This window comes from Crinia signifera, chromosome 8, assembly GCF_055691185.1.
Source record: "Crinia signifera chromosome 8, ASM5569118v1, whole genome shotgun sequence".
Taxonomy (NCBI): Eukaryota; Metazoa; Chordata; class Amphibia; order Anura; family Myobatrachidae; genus Crinia; species Crinia signifera.
The window spans coordinates 137,259,594-137,278,640 of NC_139224.1; the positions used below are offsets into that span (position 1 = coordinate 137,259,594).

A 19,047-nucleotide genomic window follows, 5' to 3' on the forward strand; every position below is an offset into this window, starting at 1 on the left:
CTCCCCCTGTACAATAATAATGACACCACAGGGTGCTCCACCTGTATAATATAAAAGTAATGCCATGCAATACAGTATACCGTATACTGTAGCGTGGCGTGCGCAGCGAGCCCTGCGAGGGCACGCGCATTACTTCACAAGTATTACGCGTCCCCTCACGGGTCTTGCTGCGCTCGTCACGCTTCAGGTTCGGTGGCTCGCTGCGCTCTATACAGTATACTGTACTGTAAAATCAACTCCAAACTCCACGCCGACGTGTGTAGTGGGGGCTGCCTGCGCTCGCCACGCTTCGGGTTGGTGTTGATAATGGGGTCTCGTTAACAATGGTGGTGCATTTAAAATAGTCATTACCCATCAGGGTACTCATCTGGTTGCCTGTACAATTAAAAATCGTTCCTATCGCTTCATATCACATGCGATGCGATTTTTGGTTGTACAATGCCCTGCGATGGAAATCGGGGGCGCCTTGATAATACACAAGTAACCCATTTTTTTTTAATCATGCTACTTTTTGCCAATTTTCCGATCTACAGTAAATCTCCAAGTGTGTATAGTGTAGGCCACCAATGGGAGACACAACACTAGCAAAGTCTCCCGTCTGCTGATTTGACCAGCATGCCAGCGATGATGGATAATTTTTCATCCATCATCGCTGTGTGTGTGTGTGTGTGTGTACACCGCGCGTGCTTTCAACTTGCGGACCGCCTCTGCGCCTCCCCTTCTCCTGCCCCTGCTCCTTCCCCCTGCTCTGTGTTGTTATGAGCAGGGAGAAGCCACACATTACCGGCCGCTAGGGTTGCCACCTCATCCCTTTAATCCTGGAGACTGTACTGTATTTGGTACTTTATAACAGAAAAAATGGGAAAGGTCACTTATCGGGCGCTTGAAGGAGTTTGTTCTGCGCTGTAATCTCCAAAGTCAAATCTTATGGGAACTGAGTTCTCACCAGTCCCATATGCGTTTAAAGATGTAGTCTCTCCAGGGCACATCAGCTGGGCTTTAGTACTGCCAAAGGTCCTGGTCCAACGATTCCTTTCTCTGTCCCATACACAGTCCACCAACGCGTTTCTTCCTCCGCAGAGGACTTTTTCAAGGTGTCCTGCATTACTGCGTATGAGCCCTTTATACAGTATACAGTACCTGGTCTATTCCCGCTTCCTGGCCGGACTCTAATTAATTGTGTAGAACTACTGTACGTGTCCCATAGTCCTTTGCGAGGAACAGCGGGACTTCCTGTTTGCCGCTGCCGGCTTACAGGGTAGTCTTGGCAACCCTGACGCTCAGACGCAGCAGAGCGCAGGGTGCGTGTTCACGTCACTCCCGATCCGGCACTCTTATACTGTAGATCCTTTATATCGTGGGCTGTTTGTAGACGTTTGTGTAATGTCGTAACGTCACTTCCGGTTTCGTCTGAAGTGACTACAGCTCACAGGATTCCTCTCACAAAGTGCCGTGATTCTGGGCAGTGTATTTGGTACAGTACTTGTCTATTATCACGGCGCCCATCGCATCGCATACCACTAATTAAGGGAAGGCAACCCTACCGGCTGCACGTCCGGCCCCAACTTCACTCCTGCCTGCCCGGCTGCCAGCCAGTCGACTTGTTGCCGAAGTACCAAAATTTCCATTACTGGTCAGTATTTACGGTACATTACTGTATCTTGTCTCCACAGTTCCTGAGATTAAACATGCCGCCAAAAATCACCAAAGAAATGAGCCAGATCATCGTCAAGATGAAGCAAGATAACAAGACAACACGAGAGATCCAGGCTTGGCTGAAAGAAAGTGGTACTGAAGTTCATTTACAGACTGTGCGCAATCATGCTTCTATGAGGATGCGCCCCAGATACAGAACTCCTTCTCACTGCACATTGTAAGTACAGTACTCTATACAGTATTAGCAGATTCTATAATTACTGTACTGTACTGTACATTACTACTGTATACTGTACTGTACCAGGCGGCTTCAAGCTGTGGCCCTCCAGCCGTTGTGAAACTACTGTACAATTGCCATCATGCTGTGCCATCGATTTGCTATTAGAGAAAGATACTGTAAAGTACAATTACAGTGTGGCAAGGCATGCCTGGATGTGTAGTTTCACAACAGCTGGAGGTCCACAGTTTGGACATGCCTGCTGTACTGTACAGTATGCTGTACAATCATTTTTGTCTGTGTTATACTGTACTATAGGAAAGTCCAAAAGATTGTAGAAGAATTAACTTGTGGTGATGATGAGCGTACTGCTGGAAAAATAAAAAACATTCTTCATTCGGACTATGATATGGACGTTTCAGTTTCCAGTGTGAAACGGATGCGAAGAACAATGGGATGGAGATATTGTCGCACAAGGTAATGTAAAATACTGTACTGTACAGTACAGTACATCAACCTTAATTTTACAATACTGTATACTGCAAGTCATAAGCATTTAATGTCTCAATGGTCCTAATTTTTTTTTACTTACTGTACCTGTAGGCTGCATCCCATGATAAGAGATGTCAATAAAGAAAAGAGAGTGATACAAGCTCAACAGTGGATTGACAGTGCCGAAAAATTTAATGATGTACTTTTCACAGATGAAACTTCTGTTTCTATGGAGAGGTTCTCAAGAATGTCCTTCCGCAAACCTACCTTTATCTCATTGAAACCACGAGCAAAGTTTCCATTAAAAGTCCACGTATGGGGAGGTATATCTCGCAGGGGTGCTGGACCTATGTTAGTTTTTGAAGGTACTGTACTGTACATTTCTACTGTACTGTAGTTTTAAACAACTCAGAACCCTGAAATGTGTACATGTTAATGGCATCTTACTGTATCTCTGTAGGGATTATGGATAAGATCTTCTTCCAAGAACAAATAGTCGATCGTGTTTTGGTGCCATTTATCAGAAAATACTATCCATCTGGACACAGAGTATTCCAAGATAATGACCCAAAACATTCTGCTTCTGCAAAATACATGGAAGAGAGAGGAATAATTTGGCAACGCACACCACCAGAGTGAGTATTATTCGAACAGCATTTACTGAACTACAGTACACTACTTATTGTACAGTCGTGATTTTAATACTACTGTACTGTACAGTACAGTATGTTAATACAGTAGTACGTACTTAACTTTTGTATGTACTGTACTACGTATACTTTAGGTCACCGGACATGAACCCAATTGAAATGGTCTGGGCACAAATGAAGAAGTTCATCAGGAATGAAGTGAAACCGAAAAATAAACAAGAACTTTTGGATGGGATCAGGACTTTTTGGGAAAAAAAACTGACACGTGTCCAGTGTATTAAGTACATAAACCATCTGGACACCGTCTTGCCTGTCGTCATTGAGCGAAATGGGCATGCAACTGCTATGTAGATTCTCCAGTACTGTATAATACAGTATAAAGTACTGTACCTGTAAAACTGAACCCCTCGCAGCAGTCTCTTACAGTACAGTATACTGTACTGTACAGTACAGTACCTCTCCTTTTACTCGCTGTCCACCTCACAACTTACTGTATTTCCCTCCCTTCAATGTTTACTTGCCATGTACTACACATTGCAGTTTGCTTGGGTCAGAGAACAAGGAAGAACCACTGGCCTGAAAAAAGTAAGTTTATGATCTTACTGTACAACACTCTTACAGATTGTCATGTGTACTGTATCTCTCCCTCGCTATTATTTTTTCTACTCTACCATGAGCAAAATCAAGCGTGTTTGGGCCAGAGAACAAAGGACAGGCAATGAAATGGAAAAAAAGTAAGTTTATGATCTTACTGTACATTATCTCTCTCCCTCTCTCCCATCCCCTTCCCCTGCCAACATGTCCCCCCCCCCCCCCGAAACCCTTGTGACCATTCAGTACTAACACTATTCTTTTTTCTTCTCCCCTTACTGTATCCACCACATGCCACTCTACCATGAGCAAAATCAAGCGAGTTTGGGACCGAGAACAAAGGACTGGCAATGAAATGGAAAAAAAGTACGTTTATGATCTTACTGTACATTACTGTATCTCTCTCCCTCTCTCCCATCCCCTTCCCCTGCCAACATGTGTCTCCCCCCCCCCCCCCCCGAAACCCTTGTGACCATTCAGTACTAACGCTATTCTTTTTTCTTCTCCCCTTATCCACCACATGCCACTATACTATGAGCAAAATCAAGCGTGTTTGGGACAGAGAGCAAAGGACAGGCAATGAAATGGAAAAAAGTAAGTTTATGGGGCGAGATTTATTGTGTTTACCGTTTTTCCGAAAATGCGATTTTTGCTCAAATCGCCCTTTATCGCCGTTTTTTTAAATCGCTTTTTTTTCCAGAACTAGAATATTTAATGAGGTGTGTATTCCGGCATGAAAAGTGGTACCTGGAGGAGTGGGGACCCCCCCAATAAAGGGGTCCCCCCCCCCAGCCTTCACCCGTCCAGGGCTGAAGCCTGGGGCTGTCACCGGCGTCCCTGGCCATTGGACGCCGGCCTGATAGGGTTAAATTGTCATTCCTACCATTGCTTAATACAGGAGAACTGCAAGTGCCAGCAGACCTCCCCAGCAGGCTGGGACTTGGGGAACCACAAGTCCCAGCATGCGTGGCATTAATGGGCCCGCTGGGACTAGTAGCCCACCTGTAAAAAGAATGTTAAAATAAAGCACACGAATGCGAATTCCGGAGTTACAAATAATCGCACTTTTAGAAAAGTGCGATTTACAGTATGCCGCAAATCGCCACCCATTACAAAAATGGATTTGGGAAAACAATGAAAAAACGGCCGTTTTGGCGATAAAAATCGCCAAAAACCCACCATCGATCTCTAATACTGTAAATGTCACCAATGATCTTACTGTACATTACTGTATCTCTCTCCCTCTATCCCCTCCTCTTCCCCTGCCAACATGTGTCTACCCTCCCCCCCCCCCCCCCTGAAATCCTTGTGACCATTCAGTACTAACGCTATTCTTTTTTTCTTCTCTCCCCATACCACTCTACCATGAGCAAAATCAAGCGTGTTTGGGACAAAAGAGAGACCCACTGCCTTGGAAAAAGCTTTCTTGTCACCTACTGTAAAATACTGTACTGTACTTTACTTAAAATACTGTATTAGGACTGATTGAATTACTGTACTTTTTTATTATTATACTGTATTCTACGTTAAGTCCCCAGACAAACTGCAAACCATCTGTACAGGGTCTTGCCTGACGTCATTGAATGAAATGTAATGTACTGTAATGTACAGTACATGCATACTGTAAATACTGTAACACTTCTCCTGCACTGTATTGTACTGTACTGTATGTTTTAAGAAAAATGAAGTGCTGTAATGTACTGTACAATATTTTTGGTCAATGCTGTGTTTTGTCAATAAAGTACCGGTAGTCCTTGCAGGTGCTGAAGTACTGTAGCAGGCAGCGGCGGAGAGTTGAGTGCAGTGGTGGGTGTCAGGGTAGCGGCACTGCGGAGGTAGTAGGCGGCTTTGCGGCTGTGAGGGGAGTTGTAGCTTGGAGGTCGCGGCTGGAGAGGGTAGCAGGCATTGTGCGCACTCTGCAGAAGTGTGTCAGTGAGTAATGAGTACACCTGTGTGTCTGTGCTGTGACCTGGGAAGTGTGTCAGGGGGTGCGGGTGCATATACTGTACTGTAGTACAGTATTTGGCTTTTGTGTGTGTGTGTGTGTGTGTGTGTGTGTGTAATGCTGGGGGGGGCGGGGTTCATTGGGGAGAGAGTGTGAGAGAGAGAGCAGGGGATATAGAGAGACAGTGGGAGAGAGAGCAGGGGATAGATGCACAAATATTAAGTACTGTAGCACTGAAATGTACAGTATTAAGGTGGACCGCAGCAGGAATCTCCGATCCCTGCTGCGATCCCCCCCTGCAGCACCACCGGCCGCATCCCCCATAGGTTTCTATGGGGGATGCAAAGCTGCCCGATGTATCAGCCCCCCTTTCGGAGCCCTGTCCCTGCGCACAGCAGGTGATACAGTACATCCCGGTGATACTGTATGATCGCATTTTACAATGCGATCCTGGAGGTACTGTAATATTCCGCCCAGATCGCATTGTAAATGCGATCAATGATAAATGGGGGCCATAGAGAGACAGTGGGAGAGAGAGCATGGGATAGGGAGACAGTGGGAGAGAGAACAGGGGATACTGTAGGTGTACAGTGTGAGAGAGAGCAGGGGATAGATGCACAGTGTGAGAGAGAGCATGGTACAGTATACTGTAGATGCACAGTGTGAGAGAGAGCAGGCGAGTGGGAGTACCTGTGTCTGTTGTGGTCCGCAGTTACTGTAGCTGCTAGGTATAGAGCCAGCCTTCTTCTTTGTGCTGCCAATGGAACCCGGGAGGAAGAAGATGACCACGGGAGAGGTGAAGGGGGAGGGTGCTTCCAGTGGAGCGTGAGCTTCAGCAGCCGGGGGGAGAGAGCAGCGTTGCCGCTGCTGCAGGTCGGCAGAGCCCATGCTCTGGGATGTGTGGCTGCGTGGAAGACCAGCGTGGATTAGTGCAGAGGCTGTCCGGCAGTGTGAAGGAGACCAGGGGAGATTATTGTGTTGGCTGTCCGGCTCCTGCTCACCTTGTAATTCACCGCAGTACTGTAATTCCATTAAGGGGGGGTGGGGGGGTGGGTAGAATGGGACTTGTTTTATAACTTCCCTGTCTCCAAATCTCTGCTGCTTTGCATGACCCCCACTGTGCCAGTGCCGGGGAGATGGCAAGTGACATGCTGCGCGCTGTGGTCGGCCTTCTGGCGGGCCAGGGATTGCCCTGGTGGCTCCGTTTCCATGGGCGGGGTGATCAACCCCCCCAAAAAAAGTAGTCTACTACTAAGATGGATAGTAACACAAATAAATAGCACTGCACATTTAAAACAAAATTCATTATTTATATATTTTTTACAATATAATCAAAGAGTTGATTTTCTGCCCCAATGAGTCTCCCGATTTCACTTCGTATGGCATCTGTGAAAATAAAAAAAAATGAACAGTTTTAGAACAATAATACAAGTTGAGTACTTTACAGTAAACATTATTACAGTGTTTATAAGCTCCTGCATTCTGCAAGGCACAAAAAGGCCAAGAGGAATCATGACTGGCAGATGGCCTGACGTCATGATGTTGCCAAGCAGAGGCTAAAGGCCCCCATGCACTATGAGATTTATCTTACTGTACCTGTAAAATTGCATCTGATTTCCCTTGAATTTCCCCGGCTGCTTCCCAGGAGGCCTACATACTGTACAGTACTGTACAATTTGACACTAGATGTGCCATTCTTTACATCCAATTTGCGTCAGATAAATCACATGTGATTTATCTGATGTAAATTTGGATGTGCCACTGAGACAATGCAGGTTAGCACCTAGCACACTGGCTAAAGCGTCTATGGGACATTGCAGGCTGGCACCAAGCACACTGGCTAAAGGCCCCCATACTGTACATTAGACCGACTTGTCCTAAGGACAATTCGGACCCAATTCTCCTGCGAGCTTCCCGGCAGCTCCCCGGGAGGCTCACAAACAATTTGGCCCTTGATGTGCAATTACAAAACCGGGGAGCTGCAGGGCGGTGAGGAGCAGTGGGGCGGGCAGCAGCGGTGCCGGTGAGGAGCAGGCATGGGGCAGCAGCGGTTCCTGTGAGGAGCAGTGGGGGCGGGCTGCGGCGGATCTCAAATGATCATCAGTGTGCACCGCCGCAGCGGCGGCTATTACAACTTTAAAATAATGTGTCGAATGACTGTCCAGCTTTTGATTGGCTGAGATAGAGCACTCTTAGCCAATCAGCGGCCTCCCTCTGGCGGCAGCTTATTGGCTGAGAGTGCTCTATCTCAGCCAATCAGAAGACGGACAGTCAATGGACACATTATTTTAAAGTTATAATTGCCGCTGCTGCCTGCCCCCTGCACACAGCACACTGATGATCACCGCCGTGGCCGCACTGCTTCCCCACCGGCACACACACACCCCCCCGCCCCTTAAAGCGTCCCTGGGACAATGCAGACTGGCACCTAGCACACTGGGTACAGAGGGGCAGATGTATTAAAGATCGATACTGTATGAGGGAGAAGGGGTATCAGCGCACGTTATGTGCACTGATACCACATCTCCCCAATGTATTAAGGAGCCAGCATGCAGTAAATGACAGGGGCACTATGCGCCTCTGTCCATATCGGCGCTGCTATCTAAATGATAGCAGGCCAAATGTATGAACGGTCAGCACTGCTGACCATTCAGCCCGCTGCTGGTTTTGCGCCAGCAGCAGGCTGGCGTAGCCCTATCTCAACAGCAGGGACAGCGCTGTCCCTACTGTTGGCTCTGTGCTACAGTACTGTACAGTATGCTGGGGATCTTGCAATTAAAAAAAAAGGTTTAAAAATACCTGTACTGTACTGTAAGTTACAGTATTAAGAAGTATAAAACTGTACTGTACCTTGTTGGTCTTCATCCTCAGATGGTGCAGGAGTTGCTGTAAAAAAAAAAAAAGCACTGTCAGTTTACTACTAGTTTAAAACTAAACTTCTAATCTTCCATCCCCCGAACATACTACAGTACCCTTTTTCCCACTATCTCCATCAGCATTGGTGAAACCGAGATCACCTCCACCGACCAAACGCGCGGCCTTGGTGTCATCATTGACTCCTCCCTCTCTTTCACCCCCCACATTCGTGCTCTCTCCAAGTCTTGCCGTTTTAACCTACGCAACATCTCACGCATCAGACCATTCCTCTCCACTGACACGACCAAAATTCTCATTCACTCTCTTGTCATCTCCCGCCTTGACTACTGCAACATCCTTCTCTCTGGGTTACCTCGAACACGCCTTGCACCACTCCAATCCATTATTAACGCTGCTGCTAGGCTCATCTTCCTCTCCCGCCACTCTACCTCTGCCTCCAGGAAACAACCTCCCGCCACCTACTGTATCAGGCTTTCTGATTCCCTTACCTCCTTCAAGCGCTCCCTCAAAACCCACTTTTTTCGACTAGCCTATCCCTCCTCCTAACCTCTTTTGATCCTCCTATCATGCCTCCGTTCCCATCTGTTCCTACAGTACTTACAGTACAGTATCCTATTGTTTTTCGTTCGTCCTCCTTTTACTGTAGTCTGTTACTGTAACTCTTATGAGTAGGGCCCTCCTTCCTCACATACTCACCCTACCTCTTTACCTCACCTGTGCTCCTCTCCTGTTGTTCCCTTCATCTACTGTACTGTACTTCATTTCAACACCTACAGTACTTCTGAACTGATGCTGATTTTAGTTCTACCAGCTACAGTATACTGTACCCCTATTTACAGTATGCTGTAATTTTCAACACACCCTGTACAGTACGTTACCTTGTAATTTGTTTTTTTGTTTGCTACAGTACTGTATGTACGGCGCTGTGGACACTTTGTGGCGCCCAGGGGCGCTGGAACGTTTTTAGGTTGGGGGGGGGCAAGATATAGGCCCTTATTCTGTTTTTAGTCTGCACATGCGCAGAGGTCACTCTGCGCATGTGCAGGGGAATTCGCCGAACAAAAAATTTAGACGCCGCAAAGGGGGCGTATAGGGGCGTGAGGGGCTTAATAGCCTCATTACCCTATGTATACGCCCAGCGTTTCATGGGCGTTCCCATGCAAACGCGGGGCGTATGCATGGTAATGAGGCTATGACGCCACTGATGGGGGCGGAAAGCTGACGTCGCCGGATGTCAGCTCTCAGCCCCCATACAAGCTATCACACGGACGATTGTCCGTGTGGTCTCAGCTTGCGGGAGCTGCTGTGGCGTGCGGCCCTGCCTTCGATGGTCGACGACCATCGAATGCAGGGGGCAGCTCCCACCATGGTGGAGGCGTACGCCCCACCATTTTTATGCGGATCGCCGGCCGTCCGTGTACGGACGGCCGTGGCGATCCGTCTCGTGGGCGGGGATTGGTTTGTGCGGCCGGAGCACCGTGTGCGGCTCCAGCCGCACCAACCAGAATAAGGGCCTAATCTCATTTTGGCGCACCCTAAATTGCTATATGTTACCCCCGGGCACTATACACACTGGCAGCGGCATATACACGTGGGCATTATACACCGGGCAGCGGCATACAGTATACAGTACATGTGGCCAGAGACACCAGGACTGACATTAATCCAGGGGTTGTCATTTACTCGTAAAAAGTGGAAAAAGTGGCACTGTCACCTCCAAACAGATTTACTGTATGTGATTATGTCTGATTATGATAATCAGACATAATTACATAAACCTGTTTGGTTGTGAATCCAGGGGTAAATGACAACCCCTGGATCCAGGAGTCACTGGGGAAGGGAGGGTGAGAGGAGCAGCATTTACCTTTAAGTTTTAGTTGTGGCAGCACAGCGTGATGGCTGCTGCTGCGGCTGTTGTAGGATGCTCCCGCGGCTCCCGCCCATGCACTGATCCACGCGACCAGTCTCCCTCCCTACGGCCCGCATCACGCCCGCCAATCACTGTGGACGCATCACATCCACAGCCACTGTGATTGGCGGGCGCTGGTTCTCAACATCTCCCCGCAGAAGTCATCCATGTGGGCGGACGGCTGCGAATAGGAATCGGATTCTTGCTGAGGCGCTAAAGCAGCTGTGCGGGCGGGCGGCTGCGATTAATCAGTAATATAGGCGGACGGGCGGGAGGCTGGATCAAGCTTAATCAGCCCACCGCCCGCCCGCCTACTGTATATTACTGATTAATCAGCCGCCCGCACAGCTGCTTTAGCGCCTCAGTAATTTTGGGGGGGGCAAGCTGCCCCCTCGCCCCCCCCTTCCGGCGCCACTGGTGGCGCCTAATAAATAAACGTACTGCTACTATTACTACTTACATGGTTGGGGAGGAGTTTGTTCATACTGCCAAGGTAGCCAAGGGGAATGCACTGTGGAAAAAGAAATGTTTGATCATTTTCTGTAACAATAGTAATACAGTACAGCATATTGTACAGTACATACGGTACATTACTGTACAGTACAGTACAAATACTTTACTGTACAGTACTGAACAATAGTGTCTCATACTGCAGCACATACAGTACTGTACACTAGTGTACTGTACAGTACTGTATGAACACCAATAAAGTCATAAGAATTGTCATAGTGGAGCACAACTTTCTGTGTACAGTAATGTACAGATGGAGCAGCTCCCATTTCAGCTGCTCCTGGAGACAGAATCTCAGGACAGCTATCCATACTGTAGGCCAGTATTCAATGCAGCAGAAGCAGTTGCAGCAGTGAGTGTTGATGAATGAAGGCATTACACAAGTCAGGGGGCATTGTGCATTAGGTGATGGGGGGGGGGGGGTTGAATGCATACTGTAATTACTGTAGGCACTAAAGGGGGGCATTCTTCATACAGTATGGGTCATTCTGTACAGTATACAGAATGGCAATATTGAGGGAATTTTGTAGTGCACAGGTACAGTACAGTACTGTACAGTATATGGCTTTACAGGTGGACTCCACAACTCCCTCAATGCTCCACACCATTACTCCCACCTTCCCTCCCTGCTCCACACTACTACTCCTACCCTCCCTCCCTCCCTGCTCCGCACTATTACTCCCACCCTCCCTCCTGCTCTGCATTATTACTCCCTCCCTCCCTTCTCCACACTATTACTCCCCCCCTGCTCCACACCACTACTATGCTTGATGGGGAAGGGGCCCCAGAGAGATCAATTTATGGGGCCCCAGGATTGCTGTTGCTGGCCATGAGTACAGTACTTACACCCTGGGGGAGTTCTGCTGGATGCAAGAGGAAGCGCTGCTGCCACCTCGCTTTCTTCCTCCGAGCGGCAGGAACAGTAGCTCCAATTTTCCTGGGGCTCCGGGGATGAACAGCTCCAGGTGTCATAACTGCAGGTGTCCATACTGTCCTCCTTTGGCACCTCTGGGTATTGCAGGTCTGTAAAAAAAATTGCACCAAAATTTGAGCTTGCTGATACAGTACAGTATACTAGGTAACAATAAATACAATAGGTAACAATAAAGTCTTGAGCGTAGAGGATACTGTATGCTGTACAGTAGAGAGGGGTGAAGAGAGACAGAGTGCCTAATTCAGAGGTGAGCACAAGCAGACACACTTGTACAGTATTTCTGCGCATGTGTAAGAGGGCATGGAAGGGAGGTGGGGTATATTAGCAGCACTTGCCTCCATAATATACTGTACTGTACTGTACTGGTAGAGATACAGTACCAGTGTTGCAAGTAAGGGGGTACGGCGTGGTACGGAGAAATATGTTGCAGGTACGCAGTACCACTTATTCCCTGACCCACTGTCAATTCTATTTTTATTGTAAGTCTAAATATACTGTAATGCATCCGCAGCCCGCCCACCCAGTGTTATGATTGGTGCTGTATGCAGCTACTGGCTACTGCTGATTTAGCCTGTCACACGGTGCCGACAGCATGAAGAGCAGGCTCCACAATTGTAAGTACAGTACAAGCTGCCCGGCTCTCCCCAAGCAAGAGCCAACCCACCCCCAGTCATTCCCTGTTTCTCATTCCCTGTCTCCCAATGCCATGCTACTATTGTCATTAATACCCCTTTTACACCAAGTGAGAAACCCAGGTTGGACACAGGTCAGTGTTGGTGTAAAAGGGGCCACCCTGGTCCAGTAACACTGGTTTCCTACCCAGGTCCTGACCGAAGTTAAACACTGGTTGGACCTGGGTCGTGGGTGGTGTAAATGGTCCCACCCCAGGTTCCACAGGGGAGCTCACATGGTTGATGCTGTACTTTTATACCGCTATGTGTCCTTGAGCACTGAATAAAACTTTTTGAACAAATATTTAACAAAATAAACAAACCGACATTTTTCAATGCTAACTTTTCATGTCTTTTTTATTTTATTTTTTTAATCAATGACGGAAGGTTGACTGGAAGTTTATCAGTCCTAAAATGGACATTTTTTAATGTCATCCAAAGGGAAAAGCAGGGCTGACCCAGGTTCAGTATAAATGGCGCAGACCTGGGTCCGACCTGGGACATAGTGCTGTGTAAATGGGGTATAAAGCTGGGTTCAACCCTGGAAACTCCTGTGTACAAAGATCAGGTCTAACCAAGGATTTTGGTTTAAAGTGGGTATAAGTCACTCCCCTAGCTTTGTGTGACCATGCCCCCTCATGACACATGGCCACGCCCATTTTTGGTGGAAGCTATCAGTACCACCAAGAAAAAAATTCTACTTGCACCACTGTACAATACTGTAACATCTGATGCAGCCCCATAGAGAGAAAAACTAACAAATACTGTAAACAAAAACATGTACTGTACTTACTAGGTGGAGGGCTGATACGGCCTCTCCAGAGCTGTCTGGGAGCTCCCACTTGTTGAGGGGGTTGCTGGGCTGTTGGAAGACATGTCACCGCAATTAGCAAACGGCAAACGGCACGCCAGACACAAGCATTAGGTCGACATGGTCTAGGTCGACAGTCAAAAGGTCAACATGGGGTTTTTCACTGTTTTTTTTTATCCGAATGTCGACATACTGTACTGTAGTTTTAAGTGTCCATGCACTCGGCACACTATTTTATTCTCACACAATGCCCCAGTGCAGTGATGGCTAACCTTAACACTCCAGCTGTTGTTGAACTACAGTACACATCCCAGCATGCCCTGCATCAGTTTTAGCATGGCCAAATAGTAAAACTGTAGCAGGGCATGCTGGGATGTGTAGTTCATTAACAGCTGGAGTGTCAAGGTTAGCCATCATCTACAAGCATTAGGTCGACCACTGAAGGTTGACATGCATGAAGGTCGACATGACTGAAGGTCAACATGGGTTAGGGAGACATGGTCATTAGGAAAACTAAATTATTAGGTCGACATGGGTATGGTCAACATTCAAAAAGTTCACCATCGAGTTTTTCATTATTGTTGACTGAATGTCGACACAGTCAACATGGACACTAGAAAAGTGCATTGCGTCCCCTCAGCCTCGGCCAACGGCACGCCAACAAAAGACACAAGTTGGAAAGGAAGAAAAAATACACAAACTCAATAAACAAATGACAGGACTTAACGTCAGACGGAGCGGCTGAGGCGCTGGGGGCTGTAACGGCCCGCAAGGGCAGGGTGCCCTGGTCTTCAAGCGGAGGCACTATGTGAAGATGAGAAAAATGAGAAAGTGTGCTGTTTAAATAAAGTTACTGTACTCATTACTGGGTTTACAAAAATCAGTTTTAGCATGACCAAATAGTAAAACTGTAGCAGGGCATGCTGGGATGTGTAGTTCATTAACAGCTGGAGTGTCAAGGTTAGCCATCACTGCCCTAGTGGATATTAGGGCATGAAATACCGCCTGTCGGCTCTTTAAACAGTGAAAAATCCTATGCCGACCTAATGACTTGTTGACCTTGCAGTATGTCGACCTAGTGGTGAGGCCCTAATGACTGTCGACCATCTTTAAGTCGACCAACTGAATGCTGCTGCAGGGGCAGAGGACTGGGGGGAGCACATGGGTGATGCTGCACTTTTATACCGCTACAGTACAGTATGTGCGCTTCATCACTGAATACTGTATAACTTTTTGACAAAATATTTTGCTAAATAAACCAACCAACATTTTTCAATGCTAACATTTCATGTCTTTTAATTTTTATTTAAATCATCGAGGGAAGGTTGGCTTCAGTTTCTCACAAATACAGTATCCTACAGTATAAACGACAATACATTAGTGGGGGTTGGTGGTGGAGAGCTTTAACACATAGAAATGCTAATGAGTTAGTGTACTTGGAGTGGGGAGGCTAATAGTGTGATTTTTCCTTTCACAGATACAAGATTCAAATGTAAATGTCCTTTTTAGACAATGCAGTCCAGGTTTATAGTGACCCTTAATCAAATTATCGGTCTGCACTTAACACTACAGAAAGGAGGGTGAACTGTCATCTCTAGTACAGTATGCAGCTTTGAAAAGGGGAATCCAGTCATCACATTTGAAGAAAACTTTCAGATTTTCACAAATACAGTATACAGGCCCTTAATCTGATCTAAGCGGTAACGGCCGCATGCGGCCGTTCCGCCGATGTTTTCGATCTGCGCATGTGCAGAGGGCACTCTGCGCATGTGCAGGCGAAATCGCCGCACAATTTTTTTTAACGCCGCAAAGGGGGTGGATAGGGGCGTGAGGGGCTACTTAGCCTCATTTCCCTATGCATACGCCCCGCGTTTCATGGGCGTTCCCATGCAAACGCGGGGCGTACGCATGGTAATGAGGCTGTGACGCATGTGTTGGGGGCGGGCATCTGACATCGCCGGATGTCAGCTGCCCGGCCCCATACATGCTTTTACACGGACAAGTGTCCGTGAGGTCTATGGGTGCGGGAGCTGGTGACGTCACCGGCGCGCGCACACACTCGCGCAATGCATTCCTGGGACCGCTGGAGACCCTGGAGAAGATGCCGGAGGCCTGCTGTGGACGCCCGGGGACTTGGTAAGTATGAAAAGAGGGTTAGGGGTTAAATTATAAAAAATAGAAAAAAAATTCAAATGATTCCAAAAACCACGGTTTTTGGAATCATTCGGATAAGGGATGTCCGGATACCGGATACTCAACCTGTATACTGTACTGTAGTAGCAAACAAAGATGGGTCATAGGAAAGACAGACATTAGGTCTACAAGCATTAGGTCGACCACTGAATGTTGACGTGCATGAAGGTCGACATGACTGAAGGTCAACATGGGTTAGGGAGACATGGTCATTAGGAAAACTAAATTATTAGGTCGACATGGGTATGGTCAACATTCAAAAAGTTCACCATCGAGTTTTTCATTATTGTTGACTGAATGTCGACACAGTCAACATGGACACTAGAAAAGTGCATTGCGTCCCCTCAGCCTCGGCCAACGGCACGCCAAGAAAATACACAAGTTGGAAAGGAAGAAAAAATACACAAACTCAATAAACAAATGACAGGACTTACTGTCAGACGGAGCGGCTGAGGCGCTGGGGGCTGTAACGGCCCGCAAGGGCAGGGTGCCCTGGTCTTCCTCTAGGCTTGGCACTGTGGGGAAATGATAAAATGTGCTGTTAAAATACTGTAAAGTTATTATTCTTACTCTGAATGGGGAGGAGGGGGTGTTAAAAAAAAAAAGCCGTGGACTGTTTTCAATAAAGTGCTGTGCCCACCACACTTGATAAAATAGACTCCACGTCAACGTGGATACTGGGGGTACTGTATGAACAGGTCGGGAGGACACTTACTGGCTGCCAAAGTTTGAGGGGACCTTCTGGGGAGTACCCTTTCCATCCTCCTCTGAAGTCCTGTGTAAAAATAATTACAGTACATTACAGTATACTGTACTGTAGTGTCCTTTGAAACATTAGTTCACACACACTACTGTGATCACTGAGGTTATGGTAGAGTATACAGTATTGCAGTACTGTATACAGTACTGTAGATAAATAATGTCTAGGTCAAAACGTCGTGCATCAGACGTACCGCACGCCTCCACTCCCACCCCCTTTGTGCACGAGACGCAGAGCTACAGTACCTGACGGGGACATTACGGTAATTGTGCAGGGCTCCCGTGGGGACACTACGCTGACTGTGCTAGGCTGCCGTTGGCCGATGCTGACAGCGTCGCCCAACGGCACGGCAAAAAACTACACAAGTTCAAACACACAAACACAAAACACAATAAAGAAATGACAGGACTTACTGCTTAGCATCGTGGCGATGCTTGAGGGGGGGCCTGTAGCATGCCCGCAGGGCAGGGTGCCCTGGTCTTCAATCGGAGTCACTGTGGGAAAATGTCAAAAATGAGAACAAGTGCTGTTTTCAGTTAATAAACTTACCGTACTCTTATTACTGTAAATGGGGCTGGGGTGGCTTTACAAAAAGGCGTGGACTGGATTTTATAAAGTGCTGCGCCCGCCATACTGTACTTTAGAAAATCCACTCTGCTCCACAGTGGATAGGACACATACCGCTGCGCATTCCCTGCTTACGGCTGCCCTGGATAGTGGTTGTTTCAAAAGGAGGCATTTGCCAGTGCAGTACCGGATGTAAACTAGTACTGCCAGTGGCAATTGCCTCCTTTTGTGCATCAGAGGCATTGGCGCAACGCTCCACCCCCACCCCCCTGACATGGACACAACACTGACTACGCAGGGCTGCGCTAGGCTGCCATTGGCCCACGCTACCAGCGTGGGCCAATGGCACGCCAAGAGAAGACACAATTACTGTACAGTAGGAGAGAAAGAAAAAAAAAAACACAAACTCAATAAAGAAATGACAGGACTTACTCTCAGATGGAGCGGCTGAGGCGGTGGGGGCTGGAAGGGTGCCCTGGTCTGCAATCGGAGTCACTGTGGGAAAATGTCAAAAATGAGAACAAGGATGGATTGTACAGTATGGTCGACCGAAAGATTGTCGACAGTCATAAGGTCGACATACTGCAAGGTCGACAGGTGTCTAGGTCGACATGGGATAAGATCGACAGGTCATCAGGTCGACACAAGCATTAGGTCGACATGGTCTAGGTCGACAGTCAAAAAGTTCACCATTGAGTTTTTCATTATTGTTGACTGAATGTCGACACAGTCAACATGGACAATAGAAAAGTGCATTGCGTCCCCTCAGCCTCGGCCAAAGGCACGCCAAGAAAATACACAAGTTGGAAAGGAAGAAAAAATACACAAACTCAATAAAGAAATGACAGGACTTACTTTCAGACGGAGCGGCTGAGGCTGTAACGGCCCGCAAGGGCAGGGTGTCCTCCTCGCCTTCAAGCGGAGGCACTGTGTGAAGATGAGAAAAATGAGAAAGTGTGCTGTTTAAATAAAGTTACTGTACTCATTACTGGGTTTACAAAAAGGCGTGGACTGGATTTTATAAAGTGCTGCGCCCGCCATACTGTACTTTAGAAAATCCACTCTGCTCCAAAGTGGATAGGACACATACCGCTGCGCATTCCCTGCTTACGGCTGCCCTGGATAGTGGTTGTTTCAAAAGGAGGCATTTGCCAGTGCAGTACCGGATGTACACTAGTACTGCCAGTGGCAATTGCCTCCTTTTGTGCATCAGAGGCCTTGGCGCAACGCTCCACCCCCACCCCCCTGAAGAAAAAATACACAAACTCAATAAAGAAATGACAGGACTTACTCTCAGATGGAGCGGCGCCGCTTGTTGAGGCGGTGGGGGCTGTATCGGCCTGCATTTCCCTCCTCCTCCTCCTCTGAAGTCCTGTGTAAAAATAACATTTACAGTATACTGTAGTGTCCTTTCAAACATTAGTGCATTGGGTCAACACCACTAGGTCGACAGAAAGCAAGGTCGACATGGGTTTAGGTCGACTTTGGTCAAGGTCGACATTTCATTTGGTCAACACACCTACTATTACAGCATTCCCGCCAGACAATGGGCCTTATTCTGATCGGTGCAGATTTCTCCGCATGCGGTCATCCCGCCGATGGTCACTCTGCGCATGTGCAGGCGATTTCGCCGCACGTATTCTTTACACGCCGCACAGGGGGCGTAGAGGGGCGTGAGGGGCTACTTACAAAATGTTTTTTTTCCTAGACAGAATTACCCCTCCCTTTTGGCACCTGAATGACACACCTCTGATTGAGCAGCTTACCAACCAAAATGTTGTGCAGTTGAGAGGCATAGATGGGTCAGCATTAGGAGGGATTGCTGACACCTGAGTGCCATTGGAGAAGCCAGGGGTATCTCCAGGTAAGCTGGCTCTCAGACGTTATAAGCCATTATCATGTGGCCTTACACTGGGCTATTAAGCCCAGACATATATGTTATTGCTTATGGGATGGGTTTGGGAGTGTGGTTCCCCCTGTGTTGGTAGGGCTGGTCTGCTCCAGGTCAGCACACCCTAACACTTTATTAACTCTTATTTTTCCTATCACATTGTATATATTTTGTATTTTAATCCCACCTTCACTTCCCTACATAGCACTTATGTGCTTCTTATTAACCCTTACTAATTTTCATTTGTGTGCTGCCCTGGAGTACTCAGCCTGTGTCGGCATATTGGGGGCCCACACCCCAGACCCATACCCAGTATTAGGGACCCCCAGTGACAGAGAGGCCTTGACGCACGGCCTGGGGGCTTAGCCCTATA

General features: G+C 47.6%; 1 protein-coding gene and 1 long non-coding RNA gene across 2 annotated transcripts in view; one reads left to right on the forward strand and one right to left on the reverse strand.

Annotated features, from left to right (window-relative positions):
- Positions 1-865: 865 nt before the first annotated feature.
- LOC146027109 (uncharacterized) lies at positions 866-3,948 on the forward strand. The gene is made up of 3 exons (XR_014454674.1): positions 866-1,873; positions 2,192-2,350; positions 2,477-3,948. It is a non-coding gene; the product is annotated as an uncharacterized LOC146027109 (long non-coding RNA).
- A 2,657-nt stretch (positions 3,949-6,605) lies between these two features.
- Positions 6,606-19,047, reverse strand: part of LOC146026510 (uncharacterized) — a 118,401-nt gene continuing 105,959 nt past the window's right edge. The window contains exons 7-17 of the mRNA XM_083157249.1: positions 18,075-18,155; positions 17,639-17,710; positions 17,216-17,278; positions 16,630-16,710; positions 16,172-16,231; positions 15,891-15,971; positions 13,246-13,314; positions 11,694-11,870; positions 10,798-10,848; positions 8,402-8,437; positions 6,606-6,937 (exon numbers count right to left, since the gene is read on the reverse strand). Of these exons, the coding sequence (XP_083013375.1) occupies positions 6,861-6,937; positions 8,402-8,437; positions 10,798-10,848; positions 11,694-11,870; positions 13,246-13,314; positions 15,891-15,971; positions 16,172-16,231; positions 16,630-16,710; positions 17,216-17,278; positions 17,639-17,710; positions 18,075-18,155 (848 nt within the window). The 3' untranslated portion in view covers positions 6,606-6,860. The remainder of the gene's footprint in view (positions 6,938-8,401; positions 8,438-10,797; positions 10,849-11,693; positions 11,871-13,245; positions 13,315-15,890; positions 15,972-16,171; positions 16,232-16,629; positions 16,711-17,215; positions 17,279-17,638; positions 17,711-18,074; positions 18,156-19,047) is intronic.